Source organism: Chlorocebus sabaeus, chromosome 1 (genome assembly GCF_047675955.1).
Source record: "Chlorocebus sabaeus isolate Y175 chromosome 1, mChlSab1.0.hap1, whole genome shotgun sequence".
In the NCBI taxonomy this organism is placed as follows: domain Eukaryota; kingdom Metazoa; phylum Chordata; class Mammalia; order Primates; family Cercopithecidae; genus Chlorocebus; species Chlorocebus sabaeus.
The window spans coordinates 86,418,341-86,436,137 of record NC_132904.1 but is presented as its reverse complement, the minus strand read 5'-3'; the positions used below and the strand labels follow the sequence as shown (position 1 = coordinate 86,436,137).

At 36.9% G+C, this 17,797-nt stretch overlaps 1 protein-coding gene across 3 annotated transcripts; it reads right to left on the bottom strand.

Moving 5' to 3' along the window:
- Positions 1–1,322: 1,322 nt before the first annotated feature.
- Positions 1,323–9,704, bottom strand: LOC103248925 (tripartite motif-containing protein 51). 3 transcript variants are annotated; one of them, XM_073016893.1, is made up of 7 exons: positions 9,559–9,704; positions 7,165–7,579; positions 6,788–6,883; positions 4,753–4,983; positions 4,026–4,048; positions 2,978–3,075; positions 1,323–1,898 (listed from the first exon to the last, which is right to left on the bottom strand). In XM_073016893.1, the coding sequence occupies exons 2-7, from the start codon at positions 7,573–7,575 to the stop codon at positions 1,399–1,401; spliced, it is 1,359 nt and encodes a 452-aa protein (XP_072872994.1). In that variant the 5' UTR covers positions 7,576–7,579; positions 9,559–9,704; the 3' UTR covers positions 1,323–1,398. The 3 variants fall into 3 exon arrangements, with proteins under 3 accessions (XP_072872994.1, XP_072872733.1, XP_072873273.1); XM_073016632.1 differs by lacking the exon at positions 9,559–9,704 and having other exon boundaries at positions 7,165–7,880; XM_073017172.1 differs by lacking the exons at positions 4,753–4,983; positions 9,559–9,704 and having other exon boundaries at positions 7,165–7,880.
- Positions 9,705–17,797: the final 8,093 nt, after the last annotated feature.

The following is a 17,797-nucleotide window of genomic DNA, read 5'->3' as shown; positions in this document are numbered from 1 at the left end:
TTTTCATCTTATCTTTGTTTTACAGAATTATTTTTTATGAAGAGATCACAATTTATTTAGCAATTCTACTGTTGATTAGTATTTATTTTGTCTCCAATTTGGAGCTACAATAAAAATTGATGCAATGATCAACACTGTGTTTATCTTGAAATACACATAGGCAACCTGTGGAATCTATTTTAGAGTGAAAATATCTAGCCCATAAGGAATGCTTATAGTCAGTTTGCCAAAAAGTATTTCAGTTTACATCCCTCCTGCCAAGAATAACTTTTACTGATTCTTTGTCTTTCACAACACACAATATTATGTGTCTTTAAATTTTGCTAATTTTTATGGAGGTCTGTAGTTCAACTTATGGATTGATTTTTATTATTCTGAGGACTAACACAAGTAATCTCTTTTTCATATTTGTGCAATTATTTATGTCTCCAATTTTATGAAGTGCCTGTTCAAATATTTTCCCAATTTTATATTGGGTTCATTTTCTTTTATTGATTACATTCATTAATCACATGTATTGTATTTTATTGCATGTATGTTGGGTTAAATATTTTTCTCCACAATTTGTTTATATTTTAATTCTTGGATGGTATGGTTTGAAACACAGAAGTCATCACTTTTGATATAAACTAACTAAATTTTCCTTCTTAATTGTTACATTTTTGTCTTGGTTAGGAAATCTTTCTCTGTGAGAATATTTTATTGTGTTCCCTTCACCTTCAGAACGTGAATCCATGTGTAAATGAATTGTGTATGGTTTGAGGTAGGGGTCAGTATTCAGTTATGTCCATTTGAATATTTAATTGATCCAGCATTGTCCTGATCACCTTATAAATTTCACTGCAGGAAAACACTCTAATAATGCATGAGCATTTGTATTTAAGATGAGATTTAGAAAGATAAGCACAGCACAGGAGGTCAAATAAGATGACCTCAAAGTATAGATTCATAAATAAAACACATGGATAAGTATAATACTGTTAGATGAAGAGACAGAAAATATTGCCAGGTTACCATTGAGTCTTTTGCCTCCAAGTTTTTTCATGAAGCCCAAGATCCCTACTTTGTTCCCTTGATTTTAACTTCGTTTAGACAACTCTGTCATCTATTATTTTACTTTGTGACGTTCAGAAATAATGAAAAACCAGAGTATATATTCTATTCCATACATCATGGGTAATGATTTTTCAAAAACGATTAAACAAAGAATCAATACACATAGTTTTAATGTTTTCACCATATTTAATAGAAGCACTATCAATGAAATTTGATGACATTAGAATGCAACTAGACATTAAATATAAGTTATTTCTCCTGTTTGATGAGGTGCAAAAAAGAGGGCTTTCTGTGATAAATGGGTTCCCACAGCATATAGACACACTTCTGACTTATCTCTCTTCAGAAGTGACTACAGCAAAAGATAGGCCTGAGAGGAGGTGAGAAGGAGCAATTAGGGATGGTGTATATCAGGGAACTTTGATCGACATCAACAAAGGTCATGGTTCTACCTTCACAATCCAGGAATAATCCTACCCGACTGGTAGGTCTTGGAACATATTGCACCACAAGTGGGGAGGTGGTAAAGAGACTGCAGTGAGCATCCTCCTTAACACATCCAAGAAGAAAGAGTCCCTCCCCTCCATCTGTCTTATCATTCTGTCTCTTTTCTTTCCAATAATTGTTACAGACACCAAAAGCCCAATTCCAAGAGTCCCCCACATGAACCTCCCAAAAATATTTGCCAGATGTGAAAGTCTGAGCACCCCATACAAGAAAACATTCAGATTTGGCAGTGAAATGGGGATCATCTTGAGGGTCACATCCAACATTCATGCTTCTCAAATCTCCATACAGGAAGATATGACTATTGGCTCTTTCAGGCTGCAGAGTAAAATCAACTGCAAAAATAGCAAAAAAAAAAGTATAGATACATGTAAATAATAGAAATTAGAATTCTTGAGGGAAAATTTGTTCTACCAAGAAATTTGAAGTTACCAGGACAGGAGAATTTTGATTACAACATTTAATCAAGTATAAGGATGATTAATATTCTCTATAGAAAAAACAGCATCCTTAAAACAGACATTGAAAATGTATTGAAAACTCAAAAATTGAGAGTTGAATATAAAACCAGCCTGTTTTAATCCAATTTCCAATGTAAAAGAGAAATGTTATACGCCCCGAATGCCCTTTAGCTATCACGGTCATTATTAAAATATTTCTTGTTCTTAAATACTAGTGATATACTTTCGACAAGAATGGGAAGATTTTAGCTTATTCAAGCACTGCTTTAGATAACTGGATAAAAGTCCATATGTTCAAATTATAAGTAGTAACTTAAGGCAGATTTTTGCAAAATATTTCACCAGTCACTCTGTGGACTTCCCTGCTAGCTCTAGATTGAAACTGAATTTTAGATTTTACACGTAGATCTTCATGGTGTAACTGAACTGAAATTATCATTTCTATTTTTACTTCCTATTTACAAAATAATTTCTTCCTTCTTTTTACATATTAAGTCGAATTTTTATGTTATATCAATAATACACATTTATTGTAAGAAAATACAAATACACTAACAAACTGCTGTGAACTCTATTCCCCAAAAAACTGTTTTTTAACAATGCAAGTGAAATACAGTAAAGAAATATAAAATTTTTATGTAACTTTGGATTATTAAGCTTCCTTCTGAGCATTGTTCCATTTATTCAATATTTTATTTCTTATGTCATTCCATTTACCCAAAATATAGCTCTATCCATGTGAGCCCAGAACATATTTGTTTTTCACTATGTTTTACTCTTCATATTATAAACCGAACTATAAATAGAAACACAGATATAATAGGGTTGCATAGTCATGTCGCTCACTTCCTTCTGAAATGAAATAACGATTTGATGAAGGGTAAAATATTACCCCCGTGATTCTAACAAGAAGTGATACACTGTGGGAATTCTGCCAATAGGCTGACACTCACCTCTGAATCCATTGAGCCTGTCCAGCAGTCCAGTGATGGGCCCTGCACTGAGCTCTGGATTCACAGGCTCGGGCACTTGCAGCAGCAGGGACTCATACCTGCAAGGAGAAAGATGCAGTTACCACATCTACAGCCAAAAAGTACATAAAAATCACTACTTTTATTTAAAAGACATTTCATGAGAATCCCTTTAATCCACAATTTGCTAATACCAAAATTATCATTTTCTATTTCAGATTCATTCTTATTCACAGTTCCGGATTTTCAAGCATGTTAGAAAAGTCTGTCTGAGTGAGAATTCATTTGGATCTTTCTTCTTATTTCTCCAAATTAGTAAGGATCATTAATGTTAAGACCAAGAAAATATTCAAAAATAAAATACTGGGTTCCAGACTTCACCAGAATTTCCTGATATCACCATCTGGAAAGGTGGGGTTATTTTTAAGACTGTTGCATCTGTTGCTTCCTTCTCAAGGCCAGGGTGTTGAAATTTGCTACAGGCAGGAGATCTGCCTTTTATAACTGAGGTTCTCTGGAGGCCTACACAGTTCAAACATTCCAAATAGTTTGTCTCATCTATTTTTCAGAATTATATATTTAAATATAAACTAGAAATCATCAACACTTTTCACTGCTAAAACACTTTCCCTTCTTCTCTCTGGCTTCCCCTGGTTGACTTTGAAGCCATGTAGTAAATGTAATATTTTCTCATCCAAATATGCAGCTTTTTGAGCAACAAAAAAGGAAATTAGGAATAAAGATGCTCACTTTTTTATTCTTCTTTCATTTTTTCTTTCTTTTTTATTTAATTTGTTTGTTTGGTTGGTTGGTTGGTTGGTTGGTTTTGCAGAACTTTCATTGGACTGCCTAATAAAATCACTAAGTATAGCAATAAAAGAGAAGACAACATAGCGTGGGGGATGGAGAAAGTACAACCAGTGCAAGGTAATATCAATATCTGAGTCAATTATGCCTTCAGTGTCATAGTTCCTGCTTGATATTTGTGGAAACTGAAAGAGCATCTGCTAAAATCTTGGTATGCACTCACCTGTGTAATATGTGTCCAAAAGCCTGTAAGAAAAAAAAGAAAAAGGCTTAGTGCTTTCCACATGATGCAATTTCCACTAAGTTCACTATGAGATTTGGAGGCAGTTTCTGAGATATTTTCCTACAATTTTCCCTCCTGGAAAGCACTTTTTGTTTCTTTTCTCATGAAAATCCCAGTCTATCATATGTCATGAATTAATGTTCTAATAAAGTCTCAGCCTTGAAGACATTCTCTTTCCAAGTGAAGGAAGAGGAGGCCCACAGAGTTTGTCCTGTGCTGTAACCACAAAGAAATTACTCAGTCATCTTCCCTAAGCCCTGTTACCAAAATGAGTGCATCCCAAAATAATATTAATGTGATCCTAGATTCCCCAACTTCTGCATCATGCCGTGTCTCCAAATTAACCTGAGTGCAAATGAATCACTTCTCATTTTATCCACTTTCAAAAATCCTAAATATATCATTGACTTCTGATGGGAAATATTTCTTGAGGCTGTTACTTTGGTCATTCCACAAAGTTTTGTTGCTGGTGGATAAAGTAGGAGGGACCTTCGGTTGGTAGAATCCATAGGAGAGGCTATAACCTCCCAACTGAGTAGCATTAGTTATAGAAACGTGTTTTTAGAAACAAATCATGGAAGTAAAGTGGGGTTAGATTTCAGGAGAGAGGAAAAACACCCATGTATGTGAAGGTTCTACATCCTGATACCCCATGGTCAGCCCATACCTGGAGTAGCTCCACATCTGCTTTATGGCACATTTGCTTCAGATCCTCACACATTCCTCTTAAAAGTTCCCTCGAATGTTCCATTCTGGCTTTGCTTTCATTGAGTTGCTGAAAAATGTCCTCGCCCTCCTTTTGCAGCCTCTCCAAATGATGTTGCTCTTCTTCGTGGAGAAATGCAGGCATCTTCTGATATTCAGCTCTGATTGCTTCTATCCTTAAACTCACATAATCCTGCAGTGACAAGAGTCAAAACAGAAAAGTTGTATCCATCTTCTCTTGATTTTCACTGATTCCTCTTAGCATTCTGAACATCCAATACTTTAACCCTAAGTCTTGTCAATTCTCAGATTCCACATTTTATTCTTCTCCTTTTTTCTGCATTAATATCAACATAAGTGTTTCTGCCCAGTTACGTTTACTTGATTAATGATAAAATGTTTTCTAAGATAGTTATATGAAAATGGATTTCTCTCTTCCAACACACATTTATAGAAAGAAAACACAGTTCTTGCTTAAGAATTAAATTATCGAGCAATATTGGCTAGATAGGAAACCATTATTTCTATTTTGGAGAATTGGGGCAATTTATGTAAACCCATTATATGAGAAATTATGCAATCACCACAGACTAGCATTGTCAACTCAATGCATTTCACCCAGCACCACATAGTCTAAGGAAGTTTCATTTATTCTCTTCCAAACTCACCCTAGTCAGCAACATGGACTCCTTTGTGGTTCCTCAACCCCCCAAATAAATGTAAATGAAATATTGCTGCACATGCTATTTCTTATATCTAGAATTATTTTCATATATATACATATTTGTCATATATGTACTCATATATATATTTCTCATATATAGCTATATATGGATATATGAGGAATATCTATGTGTATCTGTGTGTGTAGATATATATTCCTCACATATATCCACATATATATATATGTATACACACACCCACAGCCAGATACACGTATATATTCCTATATTTATGAGGAAGGGGAAGGCAAACAGGAGGATATATATTTCCTGTTGATCGATATTTTGTTTCAGTGTGAATTTTTCCATGAGCCTTTTTTCTGACCACACTAATTAAAATCCAAACCCTCATCCCCAGTCCCTAACCTCTGTGCTCCTTTTCTACCTTCCTGCTTGATTATTCTCCAAAGACACTACTACACTCTAACACATCATGTACTTCACATATCTGCATGGTGACCATTTGCTTCTCTCATTTCAATTGCAAGATTTGTGTGTTTTCTTTCTTTTTTACTACTTAATTTTCTAAGTTGATATTTGACATATTACTAGGTATTCATAAAATATTTTTCAATGAATTTATATTAGAATGAATTAATGAATTAATATTTGATATCATACCCTCAAGATAAATGTCCACAAAGAGAAAATAATTTCTAGAATTCTTCTCGAGTCCTTAAAGTTCTCCTTATATTAAATACTAGTTCCCATATTTCTCACATATTTGTGTCCCCAAGACACGAGTGTACATTTCTCACCCCTTTTTCCATTACGTGTTATGACTTATTCAATATTAATTAGTTCTGATACTTAATTTCATGCTTCCTCTAAATTTGCACTCTTGCTCCTTCTGCCTGATATTTAACTCACATTTCAAATATATTTGCCCACCAGGATTCAAATTCATGCTGACTCAGCCTTAGAAGGTTCACTTGATATTCCATGACTGTCAAATAATGCTTGTGCCCAGAAGTTATCCAGGCAGCCCATTGAGAATGCTGTGAAATGGCCCAGTTTCTTGTATTTGCTGGTGTATTGCTATAGGTTTGTATGGAGACAAATGAGCATGCTTGGGTAACATCTGTCGTCTGGTTAGAAATCCTACCAAAGAGTCACACTATCTTATATAAAAAATTAGGGTATTTTTTCTTATGTGTTTTTTCCTTTTCTATTGAATTCCAGAAATACTATGGATTGAGATCAAGTTCCTATTTTAAGAGTCACCCATTTGTTCACCATAAGTTACTGAAGAAGGTAGAGTAACATGGTACTAACCTTCCAGCATCTGGTTCTGGTGGTTTCCATGTTCAGGTTTCTGTGATTTTCACAAGCTTTTTCCCATAAAGACTGCATTTTCTTCAGGAGCTTCTCCTACAAAAGAGCCATGAATTGAAGCACAAGTGAAGACACTAAAGAACCTTTCACTCTCTGATATACGAAGGACCCCAAATGAGAGACAAATTGGTCCATAGAAAATAGTATGCTTTGTTTCTCCAAATGTTTGTCAAATGTGACAGGCATGAAGCCAAGGAAGCTCATGACAGACATGCTTAAAGGGACACAGAGAAGGCATCATCCAATCTCCAAGGAAATAGACTTACAAGAATTTCATGTGTCCTTTATAGAAATAGATCTTCAGAGGCATCACTTACCCGGTGTTCCTCAGCAGCCCACTCAATGGGACAGTGTTTGTGGTCTCGGTGCTCCTGAGAGTTGGAGCATATCAAACAGAGCAGGCTCTTGTCCACTTCACAGAACATCTTCTTTAGCTCTCTGTGAGTCCCACATATCTGCTCCTCAGAGGTAAGGAATTGCCTGAGACTTGCTTTTCTGGCAATGGAAGCCATCTTATTCAAGCGAATGTTAGTTCTGAGGTTTCTCTGCCATGTTGTCTTCTTGCATTTAGAACACTGAGGAAGAACCGTGATGTCTTGCCAGTTGAGGTAGAAACAGGGCCTGCAAAAGCTGTGCCCACAGTCTATGGTGACTGGGTCTATGAAGTAGTTCATGCAGATGGGGCAGGTGAGTTCCCTCTGGAAAACTTGCAAGATTCTAGAATTCATGTTTCTGAGGAAGAAAGAGCAGCATGTCATTTTGGGGTCTGGGTTGGTGAAAATCTGTCAACATGAGGTGATATGTGATAGGTATATTTTCTTCTCAACAGTGCTCATTAAAGTGAAACAAACTATTTCCTCTGCAACAAAAATGAAAAATTCATACACAAGGAGAGTCTTCAGGCTTTATAGCAGACACCACTGACTAGATGACTCACAACCTCTTCCACTCCTAGTTCCTGCCCATAACATAATGCAAATCTATTCAATAACCTATTCCCTGGGATTGATATGAAACTTGGGTTTTAGTCTTAAGTGGTCTATAATAAATCATGTTTGCCCCTGTTCATCTTTCAAGTAACTACTGAATGACTATGGGAGAGAAGTAGAAAACCTACACTGGGTAAGAAAACACGAGAAGATGGTCAGAGGGCTCTATGGCATATTTTCAAAAAGAGGGACCCAGAAGCCCGGCTCTTTGAAAAAAAAGCAACCCCAAAACCAACCAACCGACCAGATAAACAAAAAGACAACAACTAAACCAGTCTATGTTCACTAGGAGAGAAAATAAATAATGAAAGATATTGGGTTATTTTTCTTGTGGCTTAAATTAACTTCCTCCTGGGGCTACTCAAACTATGAACTCAAATATTGTCAGTTTTTTTAAAACTGAAATATGTACAATTATATTACTATGGCATTATTGTTAATTTTAGGTGTTGACTTGACTGGATTAAGTAATATATGGAGAATTGGTGAAGCATTATTTCTGGGTGAGTCTGTGAAGGTGTTTCCAGGGAGACATGTGAGTTGGTGATCTGAGTGGGGAACAGCAGCCCTCAATGTGGGTGGACACCATCCAATCAGCTGGGAGCTCAGACCGAAAAAAAAGGGCAGAGAGAAGGCCATTTGCTTTCTCCCTCTCCTAAAGCTGATTCTAACTCAGCCAGGATATTGGTATCTCCAGGACACCAGCTTAATGACAGCCTATGTTCAACTTCTCAGACTCCATAATCAAGGGAAGCAATTCTTGTAATAGACTTCCTCCCCTGTGCAGTTATATGTTGAGTGAGGACAGACATATGGTCTGAGGAATGCATTATGCAGTTTTTTAATTGTTTGAACATCGTCGATTATACGTGCACAAACCTAGATGGTATAGCCTACATATAGTATAGCCTGTTGTTCCTAGGCTATAAACATGGGCAGCATGTCCTGTATGGTATACGAGAGAGAAGTGTAACACAATGGTAAGTATTTTTGTGTGTGTGTATATATATATATATTTTAATTATTTTATATACATATGTATATATACACACACAATTTATATATATTTATAGTTATAGTTACGTATACATCCTATGATTCTGTCTCTGGAGATCCCTGATCCATGCAAACTGCAATCTTTGCTTTGGCAGTTTGAAGGCATTTACCTTACTGTCTTTTACGAAGCAGTGTTAAATTTAAGTGCCAAAAGTGAAAATTTTAGAATTGCATATATTTAGGCCGGGTGCGGTGGCTCACGCCTGTGATGCCAGCACTTTGGGAGGCTGAGACGGGTGGACCATCTGAGGTCAGGAGTTCGAGACCAGCCTGACTAACATACTGAAACCCCGTCTCTAATAAAAATACAAAATTTAGCCAGGTATAGTGGTGGGCGCCTGTAATCCCCACTACTCAGGAGGCTGAGACAGTAGAATCACTTGAATCCAGGTAGTGGAGGTTGCAGTGAGCCAAGAGCCAAGATCATGCCATTGCACTCCAGCCTGGGCGGCAGAGCAAGATTCCATCTCCAAAAAAAAAAAAAAAAAAAACCCAAAAATGCAAATATTTTTCAGAGGTCATCTGAGCCAATAACAATAATTAATAACTCATGTCATAAAATGAGTAGTAATATTATGAGTTACAAATAATAACATTAAGTAGGTTTAAGACAGGTAGATATTTTTTATCATTGTAATTTACTATTTGGTAATAAGTTGCACTCACCCCAGGGCTCTAAGAATGCTTCCTACAGTGATTTTTCCAAAAAAAAGTTCTTTTAAGTACTCCCAAGATCAGGAGCTCATTCCCTGCAGAGCTGACTTTCTGAGGCCACCTGAATGCAGGTAACTGTAAGTGCTGTCCTCCTCTGGAGCAAAATGAGCTTCTCTCTTCTACATCCGTTTATGTGAATCTTTGAAGACCACACCCACCTCTTTAGTGGTATTTAGCATATTAAGAAAGGTGGAGACAGAGTTGATTAGGTTTATGCAATATTTAGTACACACCTTTTCATCACTGATTAAATTAGCATCACACTATCATTGTAAAAACCGCTGCTTGAATGATGCATACCTATCATCAATCTTATCAGGGTAAACATATGCTAGAAATTAACTAAGATTGATTAATACTGTTTCTTGAGTTTCTTCCGTTGCACAGGCTTTCCTCTAAGTGCACATTAATTCGTTTATTTATTCTAGAGAAAGGTTCTCCTTGTGGTGTGCAGTGGTACAATCTTAGCTCACCGCAGCCTTGAACTCCAGGGCTCAAGTAATCCTCTCACTTTAGCTTTCAAAGTAATAAGGACTAGAGTTTTATGCCATTGCACATAGCTAATTTTTTATTTCTTTATTTTCTTAAAGACAGGATATAGCTATATTGTCTAGTCTAGTCTCTAATTCCTGCCTTCAAGTTATCCTCTGATTTCAGCCTCCCAAAACGATGAGAAAACAGGGTGAGCCACATGAACCAGTCGTAAAGCCTCCTTTTTCTAAATGATGTTCTCAGAGTAGGCCATAGGGAACTAAAATTTCCATTTTTGTTTTTTAGCACTCTAAGAGTATTCACTAATTAATCAAATAACCCCAAATAATAATTTAGCATCTTGTCAAATTTTCAAAAGTTTTGCCAATCTCGTGGGTAAAGCGCGAGTTAGTCTTTTAACTGCTTTCCTCCACATAGTGCATAATATCCTAGAATGGCTAGAAAAGTACCATGAGTATTGATTTTGGGATTATAAACATCTATTAGGACGTAGGCAGATTCATGAATGCAGAACCCAGATGATGGGGAAAGACTATGTATGCTTTTTTCTATTCCAAAGTTTGTTTTGTGATATGAAACTCCAAAAGAAGGAAAAGATTCCAGAAGGGGACACCCAAATATCTTCTCACAGAGGAATTATTTGCCAGTGCCTCACAAGATTTATGTTCAAGACTGACAGAACTGTGGAAACATATCTATCAGCCTTATATCAGTCAAGGTTCAAAGACAAAAGCAGAACTCTTAAGATATATGTACACTTAGGGAGATTCATATATGGACTTAGTACATGGAATTGGTTTATTCAATTGTGGGCTGATGAAGGAAGTATAAGGTCTCTGGTACAGTCAATCAGGAAAAAACAATCTGCTGTTTGGATCCCAATGGTCATGGAATAAAGCTGGCATTTGGGAGCAACTGGAACAATAGTGATCCTTCACACTTTAGTCTTGTCCAAGGAATGTCTAAGTCTTCCTTCAGAGAACTTTCAGTGGCAAAGTGAGACTTGCTGGAGTAAACTTGCTAGTCCCAGAATTAGAACTTTTACTTACATCTGAAAACTGCTTTCCCAGCAGGGCCTAGGTTAGCATTTCATTGAATAAGAAGCAGGTGTGTATATGCTACAAAATGGTTGCTGCTGTCATTTCCCTCCTTGTAGTTAAAGCCAGCCAACTTGACACATTGAGCAAAACATTAAGAGGTTATATGCCATAAATTTAAGAAAGAGAAAATAGGATTCCTCGCTCCTAAGTTTACTGTGAAGACCACCAACAGACTGAAACCCCTGAGTTATACATTCTGTGACTCAATACATTGAGGTAATCCAAGTGTCCACACAGAGGTGAGATCAGCCCCGGGGTGCATGGAGGGTACTGGGGGCTCAGCCCTGCACTCAAGAGTGGGAAGCCTTTGAGACCTTAGTTCATGGACTGGACCCTGCAGACATTCTCTGCTGAGATTCAGTGGCTTCCTGGTGGGGCTCTGGTATTCCATCACAAGGTCTGATGACTATGTGTATCAGGAAAGAGTTGGGGCAAGGAGAGAAAGGAAAAAGGGTAACTTCTACTTTAATTTCACAAACTTTTTGCACCACATAATTTACTCATCGCAACAGTCAACTTTAGGCAGATGAAGTCTAGAGCCCTGGAAATCAGGAGCTCTCAATTCTAGACCTACTTCTGTCTACTGTGGCCTTATTAATGAAACAACCTATTTTCCTACATGAATCTCAAACCATGAAACAAATATGAGAATGTAAGACCCTTTAGAGTTGACATTTTGTAGGTTCTAAAAGTGCTAACCAAGCCAGAAGCGGGATTAGAGATGGGTGTGGGCATTAGAGATGTGTGTATGGGCAAGAACAATATATGATGTGGATAAAGAGCACTCTAACCAATTTTGAACACTTCCTCATTTCCCACAGCATCCCCTTTCAATACAAAAGGCTCTTTTTTGGACCTGAGAGTCTGTTTCCGTTCTAGCATCTGAAACCTTCCTCTACAACAAAGATTTCTATTGAATTACTATTCTATTTTTGAGAACCGGTTAGAGACTCTCTCCCTCATCTGGGTTTCATAACTCATTACAAAATTTTCATACGGGAGTTGGGGATCTATTTCTGCTTTCTTAATATGCATAGAAACCTGAATTTATTTTACTTTGGAAATGTTAATTTTTTAATGGAAATTCAATAAATTCAATTATAGCATATTATTCAAAATTCAACAGTTATAATTCCATTGAAATTGTAATTACTACTTTGTTTCATTTGCTCACATGGAGAAACCTGTGCACAATTTTATCCATGCTAATGAAAATGCATTAATTTAATAATAAATTATATTTTGCTTTGTGACCTCTGAATGTCCAAGACTTTTTAAAAATCTTTTAAATTTCTTTCTTTGAAATCCCCATTTATTAGATATTCTTCTGGAAACTCCTGTGATTTTCTCTTCAAATCCCTTATTTATTTCTGTTAAGATAAATATGTTAGAATAAGGAAGGGAACAATGTACTCCATGGGCTTTGATGTACCACATACTTTGCTATTTTCCTACCCACACCTTCCATAATCCCAATAGAAAATGTCGAATATGTATCCCATTGTCCCAACTTCATATACAAGGACATGAAGGGTAAGCAATCTCTTTTCTGTCCTGTTTCTTGTATGGGAGGGCGTCAGGAATCAGTCCCATCTCACCAACTCCATAAATCCTCAAATATTTCAATATATTGCCTTATCTAGAACCACAGAAACATGTAGGATTCCTTTTGCGTTTTTCCATCTGATTTTCAGCCTACATTTTGAGGTTTATTTATCTCATGAATAAAGCATTCAGTTGTTGAACACTTTAACATGATAGAAGCCTGTAAAAATCAGAATCAAATAACACAACAATTCAACACGTCTTCCTTTATGCTACCATAGCTTTTATGTTACAAGTGTTATGCCTTTAAATGTAAGAATGTATGAAATTTATTATTACAAAATAAATCAGAATCAAATAGATTATATTCCTTAAGGAAATAATGAAGGCAGCAATTGCAAACAGTACCATAGATTTTAGATTTGAAAGATTCTTTTTTTTTTTTCTTTTCTTATTTATTTTCTTAGAGACATGGTCTGGCTATGTCACCCAGGCTATAGTGCAGTGGGTGGTTCCTAGCTCACAACAGCCTCAACCTCCTGGGGCCAAGCCATCCTCCATCTCTGCCTCCTGAGTAGAAAGAACTACTGGCAGGAACTACCATTCTGTTTTTTTGTTTTTGTTTATTTTTATTTTATTTTATTTTTTGTAGAGACATGGCCTTCCTATGCCACCCAGACTGGTCTCCAGTTCCTAAATTCAAAACATCTTCCTGCCTTTACCTCCCAAAGCAATGGGATTACAGCTGTAATCCAACATTTCCGGCCTCAAAACATTTTCATAGCAGATTTAACAGAGCGTTTTCTTCTATGCTAATGTCTAAATTCAGTAGGCAGAATATTAATGTCCTTTACTCTTCCCATATCTGACTTAGTACCCCTTTCTTACACAGCCTACTGCTAAATTTGAATGCTTGTTTTCAATTTAACAGTTATGTTTCATAGCACAGAATAGTGAAATGAGTAATGTGAAGTAGAGTTCCCATCTTATTTCCTAGCCCCTGCCAATCTAACTGTAGATATTCTAAAATGGCTCATGATCTTACCCGTTTCCCTCCATTGGATTCCAGGCAATGAACTAATGAGTGTTGGGTTTAAAAAGTTTAAGGAATAGAGCAGAAAGTAAGACTAGCGCCTCTTATGGTTCTACCTACTCTAGAACCACTATTTTCACAGGAACTCTTCTCACAATGCTAGGCTCACACTGATTTCTCATCTGAACATGCTTAGAAATAAATATGTTAGCTCTTTCCCCTGATTTTAATTAAAACAAAATAAATCCCCACTCTACAGAAGCAGCCACCAAATATTTGCTTACACAAGCAATCACATCTATAGTTTTCATAATAGGTGTTCTCTTCAATAGCCTGTTCTCTGGGCAATGAAGAATAATAAACATTATTAATCAGTTTTCTTCCTTAGTAATGATAATGGCCCTAGTGATAAAACTAGGAGTGACTCCTTTCACTTTTGAGTCCTAGAGGTAACTCAGGGAACCTCCCTAATGTCTGGTATACTTCTCCTCACATGACAAAAACTAGCCCCTCTCTCAATTATGTTTCAAATTTCTCCATCAATAAACCCGAACATCCTCCTATCTATCACATTCCTATCCATTATAGTGGGCCGTTGAAGAGGACTTAAATACAACTACAAAAAATTCTAGCCTACTCCTCAATTACTCACATAGGTTGAATAATAGCGGTGTTAATTTGTAATCCAAATATTGCTATACTAAACCTGATTACTTAATTTAACAATTACAGGATTTCTAGCACTCAAACTGAGTATCAGCACCACTTCCCTGTCACTGTCTCATGCCTAAAAGAAATGAACATGATTAACACCCATAATCCCACTAATTCTACTCTCCCTAGGAAGTTTACCTCCATTAACAGGTTTTCAGCCTAATGACTAATTATTCAAGAACCTACAAAAAACAATAGTCTTATTGCCCCAACCATTATTGCTATTATGACTCTACTCAACCTATACTTTTATATATGCTTAATTTATTCTGTCTCAGTGACAACATTCCCCACATTGAATAACATGAAAATAAAATGACAGTGGAAAAAAGCAAAACCCACGCTACTCCCTCTGCTTACCATTTTTTTTCGTCCTCCTCTTACCCATGTCTCCATTAATACTAAATATCATGTAGAAATTTAGTTTAAATAAGACCAAGAGCCTTCAAAGCCCTTACTAAATAAATTACGCCCAATTTCTGTAACAGATCTAACGACTGCAAGATTCTATTCTGCATCAATTGAACGCAAATCAACCACTTGAAATAAAATAAGCCCTTGCTAGACTGGTAGAATTCAAAACCACGAAAATTTATTTTTCGGCTAAACTCCTTAATCATCTGGCTTCAATCTACTTTTCCCACTGGGGAAAAAGGTGGGAGAAGCCCAGGCAGGATTGAAGCTGCTCCTTTGAATTTGCAATTCAACATGAGAAATCACCTTAGGGCTGGTAAAAAGAGGTCTTGACTTGTGTCTTTAGATTTATAGTCCAAAGCTTACTAAGCCATTTTACAACCCCCGCCCCCCTCCAACGCGCGCGCGCGCGCACACACACACACACACACACACACACACGCACATGTTCATCAATCGTTGATTGTTTTCAACTAACCACAAGGATATGGGAACATGATATCTACTATTTCGTGCATGAGCAGCGATAGTGGGCACCGCCGTAAGCCTTCTAATTCGAGCAGAATTAGGCCAACCAGGAACTCTGCTAGGAGATGATCAGATCTATAATGTTGTTACCTCCCACACATTCATTATAAACATTTATAGTTATAATTCATTTATAGTTATACCAATTATAATTGGAGGCTTCGGCAACTGACCAGTCCCTCTGATAATTAGTGCACCTGATATGGCATTTCCCTGCATAAATAATATAAGCTTCCGACTTCTCCCACCCTCCTTTCTATTGCTACTTGCATCCTCAACAGTAGAAGCCGGCGCTGCAACCGGCTGAGCAGTTTATCTCCCTTTAGCAGGAAGCCTGACACATGCAGGGGCCTCTGTGGATCTTACCATCTTCTCACTCCACTTGGCAGGTAGGTGTTTCTTCTATTCGAGGGGGCATTAACTTTATTACCACAATTCTTAACATAAAACCCCCAGCCATATCCCAGTATCAAACACCCCTCTTCGTCTGATGAGTTTTCATTAAGGCAGTCCTTCTCCTCCTTTCTCTCCCAGTCCTAGCCGCCAGCATTACCATACTATTAACTGACTGTAACTTTAACACTACTTTTTTTAACCCCGCTGGCATGGGTGGCCCTATCTTATATCAACATTTATTCTGATTCTTTGGTCACCCTGAAGTTTATATCCTTATCCTACCAAGCTTCGGGATAATCTCCCATATCATAATGCATTACTCTGGAAAAAAAGAAGCCCTTTGAGTATGTGGGCATAATATGAGCCATGATATCAATTAGCTTCCTAGACTTTATTGTATGGACCCATCACATATTTACAGTAGGAACAGATGTAGACGCATGAGCATGTTTCACCTCCGCCACTGTAATTATTGCTATCTCTACTGGCGTCAGAAGTCTTTAGCCGATTAGCTACACTGCACCGCGGTAACATCACATGATCTCCTGCAATACTCTGAGCCTTAGGATTCATTTTCTTTTTCACAATAGGGGGTCTAACCAGCATTGTACTACCTAATTCATCACTAGATATTGTCTGACATGATACATACTACTTTGTAGCCCATTTTCACTATGTCTTATCAATAGGAGCAGTATTCACCATCATAGGAGGCTTTGTCCACTGATTCTCCTTATTTTCAGGTTACAGACTTAATCAAGCCTATGCTAAAATCCACTTCACCATTATATTTATAGGTATAAATTTAACCTTTTTCCCAAAGCACTTCTTTGGCCTATGTGGTATACCTCGACATTACTCTGATTACCCTGATGGATTCACCACATGAAATATTCTCTCATCCGTAGGCTCATTTATTTCAATAACAGCAGTTATATAAACAGTCTTTATAATCCGAGAAGCTTCTGCTTCTAAACGAAAAGTTCTAACAATTGAATAATCATCTCTTAATTTAGAATGACTTTACAGCTGTCCACCACATGGACCACACATTCAAAGAACCAATCTACGTTAAACTCTAGACAAAAAGGGAAGGAATCAAACTTCCAAAAAGCCAGTCCCATAACCTCTATGACTTTCTCCATAAGATAGTAGTTAAATCATTACATAACTTTGTCAAAGTTAAATTATAGGTTAGATTTTGTATGACTTAATGGCTCATCCAGTTCTATTAGGCCTTCAAGATGCTACTTCCCCTGTTATAGAAGAATTACTTTCCATGACCACGCTCTTATAATTATTGTCCTAATTAGTTTCCTTGTCCCATATATTATTTCCCTAATACTCACAACAAAATTAACTCCCACTAACACCATAGATGCCCAAGAAATTGAAACTGTCTGCCATTATCTTGATCTTAATTGCCCTCCCATCCCTATATATTCTGTGTCAAACAGATGAGAGATTCTGTATCAAACAGATGAGATTAACACTTCTTTTACTGTCAAAGCAAATGGCCACCAATGATATTGATGCTATGAATATACAGACTATGAAGAATTAGCCTTCGATTCTTAATATAGTCCCAACAACAGACCTAAAGCCAGGAGAACTTCGACTCCTAGAAGTTGATAACTGAACAATCCTACCAATAGAAATTCCCGACTGTATATCAATCTCCTCCAGATACGTCCTGCATTCATGAACCATCCCCTCATTTGGCTTCAAAATAGATGCAATTCCCGGACACCTACATCAAACTACCTTGACCGCTACTCTAACAGGCCTTTACTATGAACTGTGCTAAGAAATTTGTGGAGCAAATCACAGTTTTATACCAAGTGTCCTAGAACTAACCTCCTTAAAATACTTTGAAACCTGATCCACATCCACACTATAACATCACTGTCAAGCTACTTAGCATTAACCTTTTAAGTTAAAGACTGAGAGGACCTACACCTCTCTGTAG

Bases quoted from the DNA above. Each gene is read 5' to 3' on its own strand.
- LOC103248925 (XM_073016632.1), bottom strand. From the start codon at position 7,605: ATGACATGCTGCTCTTTCTTCCTCAGAAACATGAATTCTAGAATCTTG. The intron at 4,049-4,752 runs GTATGGGCTGAC...TTTTTCTTACAG, and splicing joins CAGATGTGGAGCTACTCCAG to GCTTTTGGACACATATTACA. The intron at 3,076-4,025 runs GTGAGTGCATAC...TTCTCCTTGCAG, and splicing joins TTTGGACACATATTACACAG to GTATGAGTCCCTGCTGCTGC.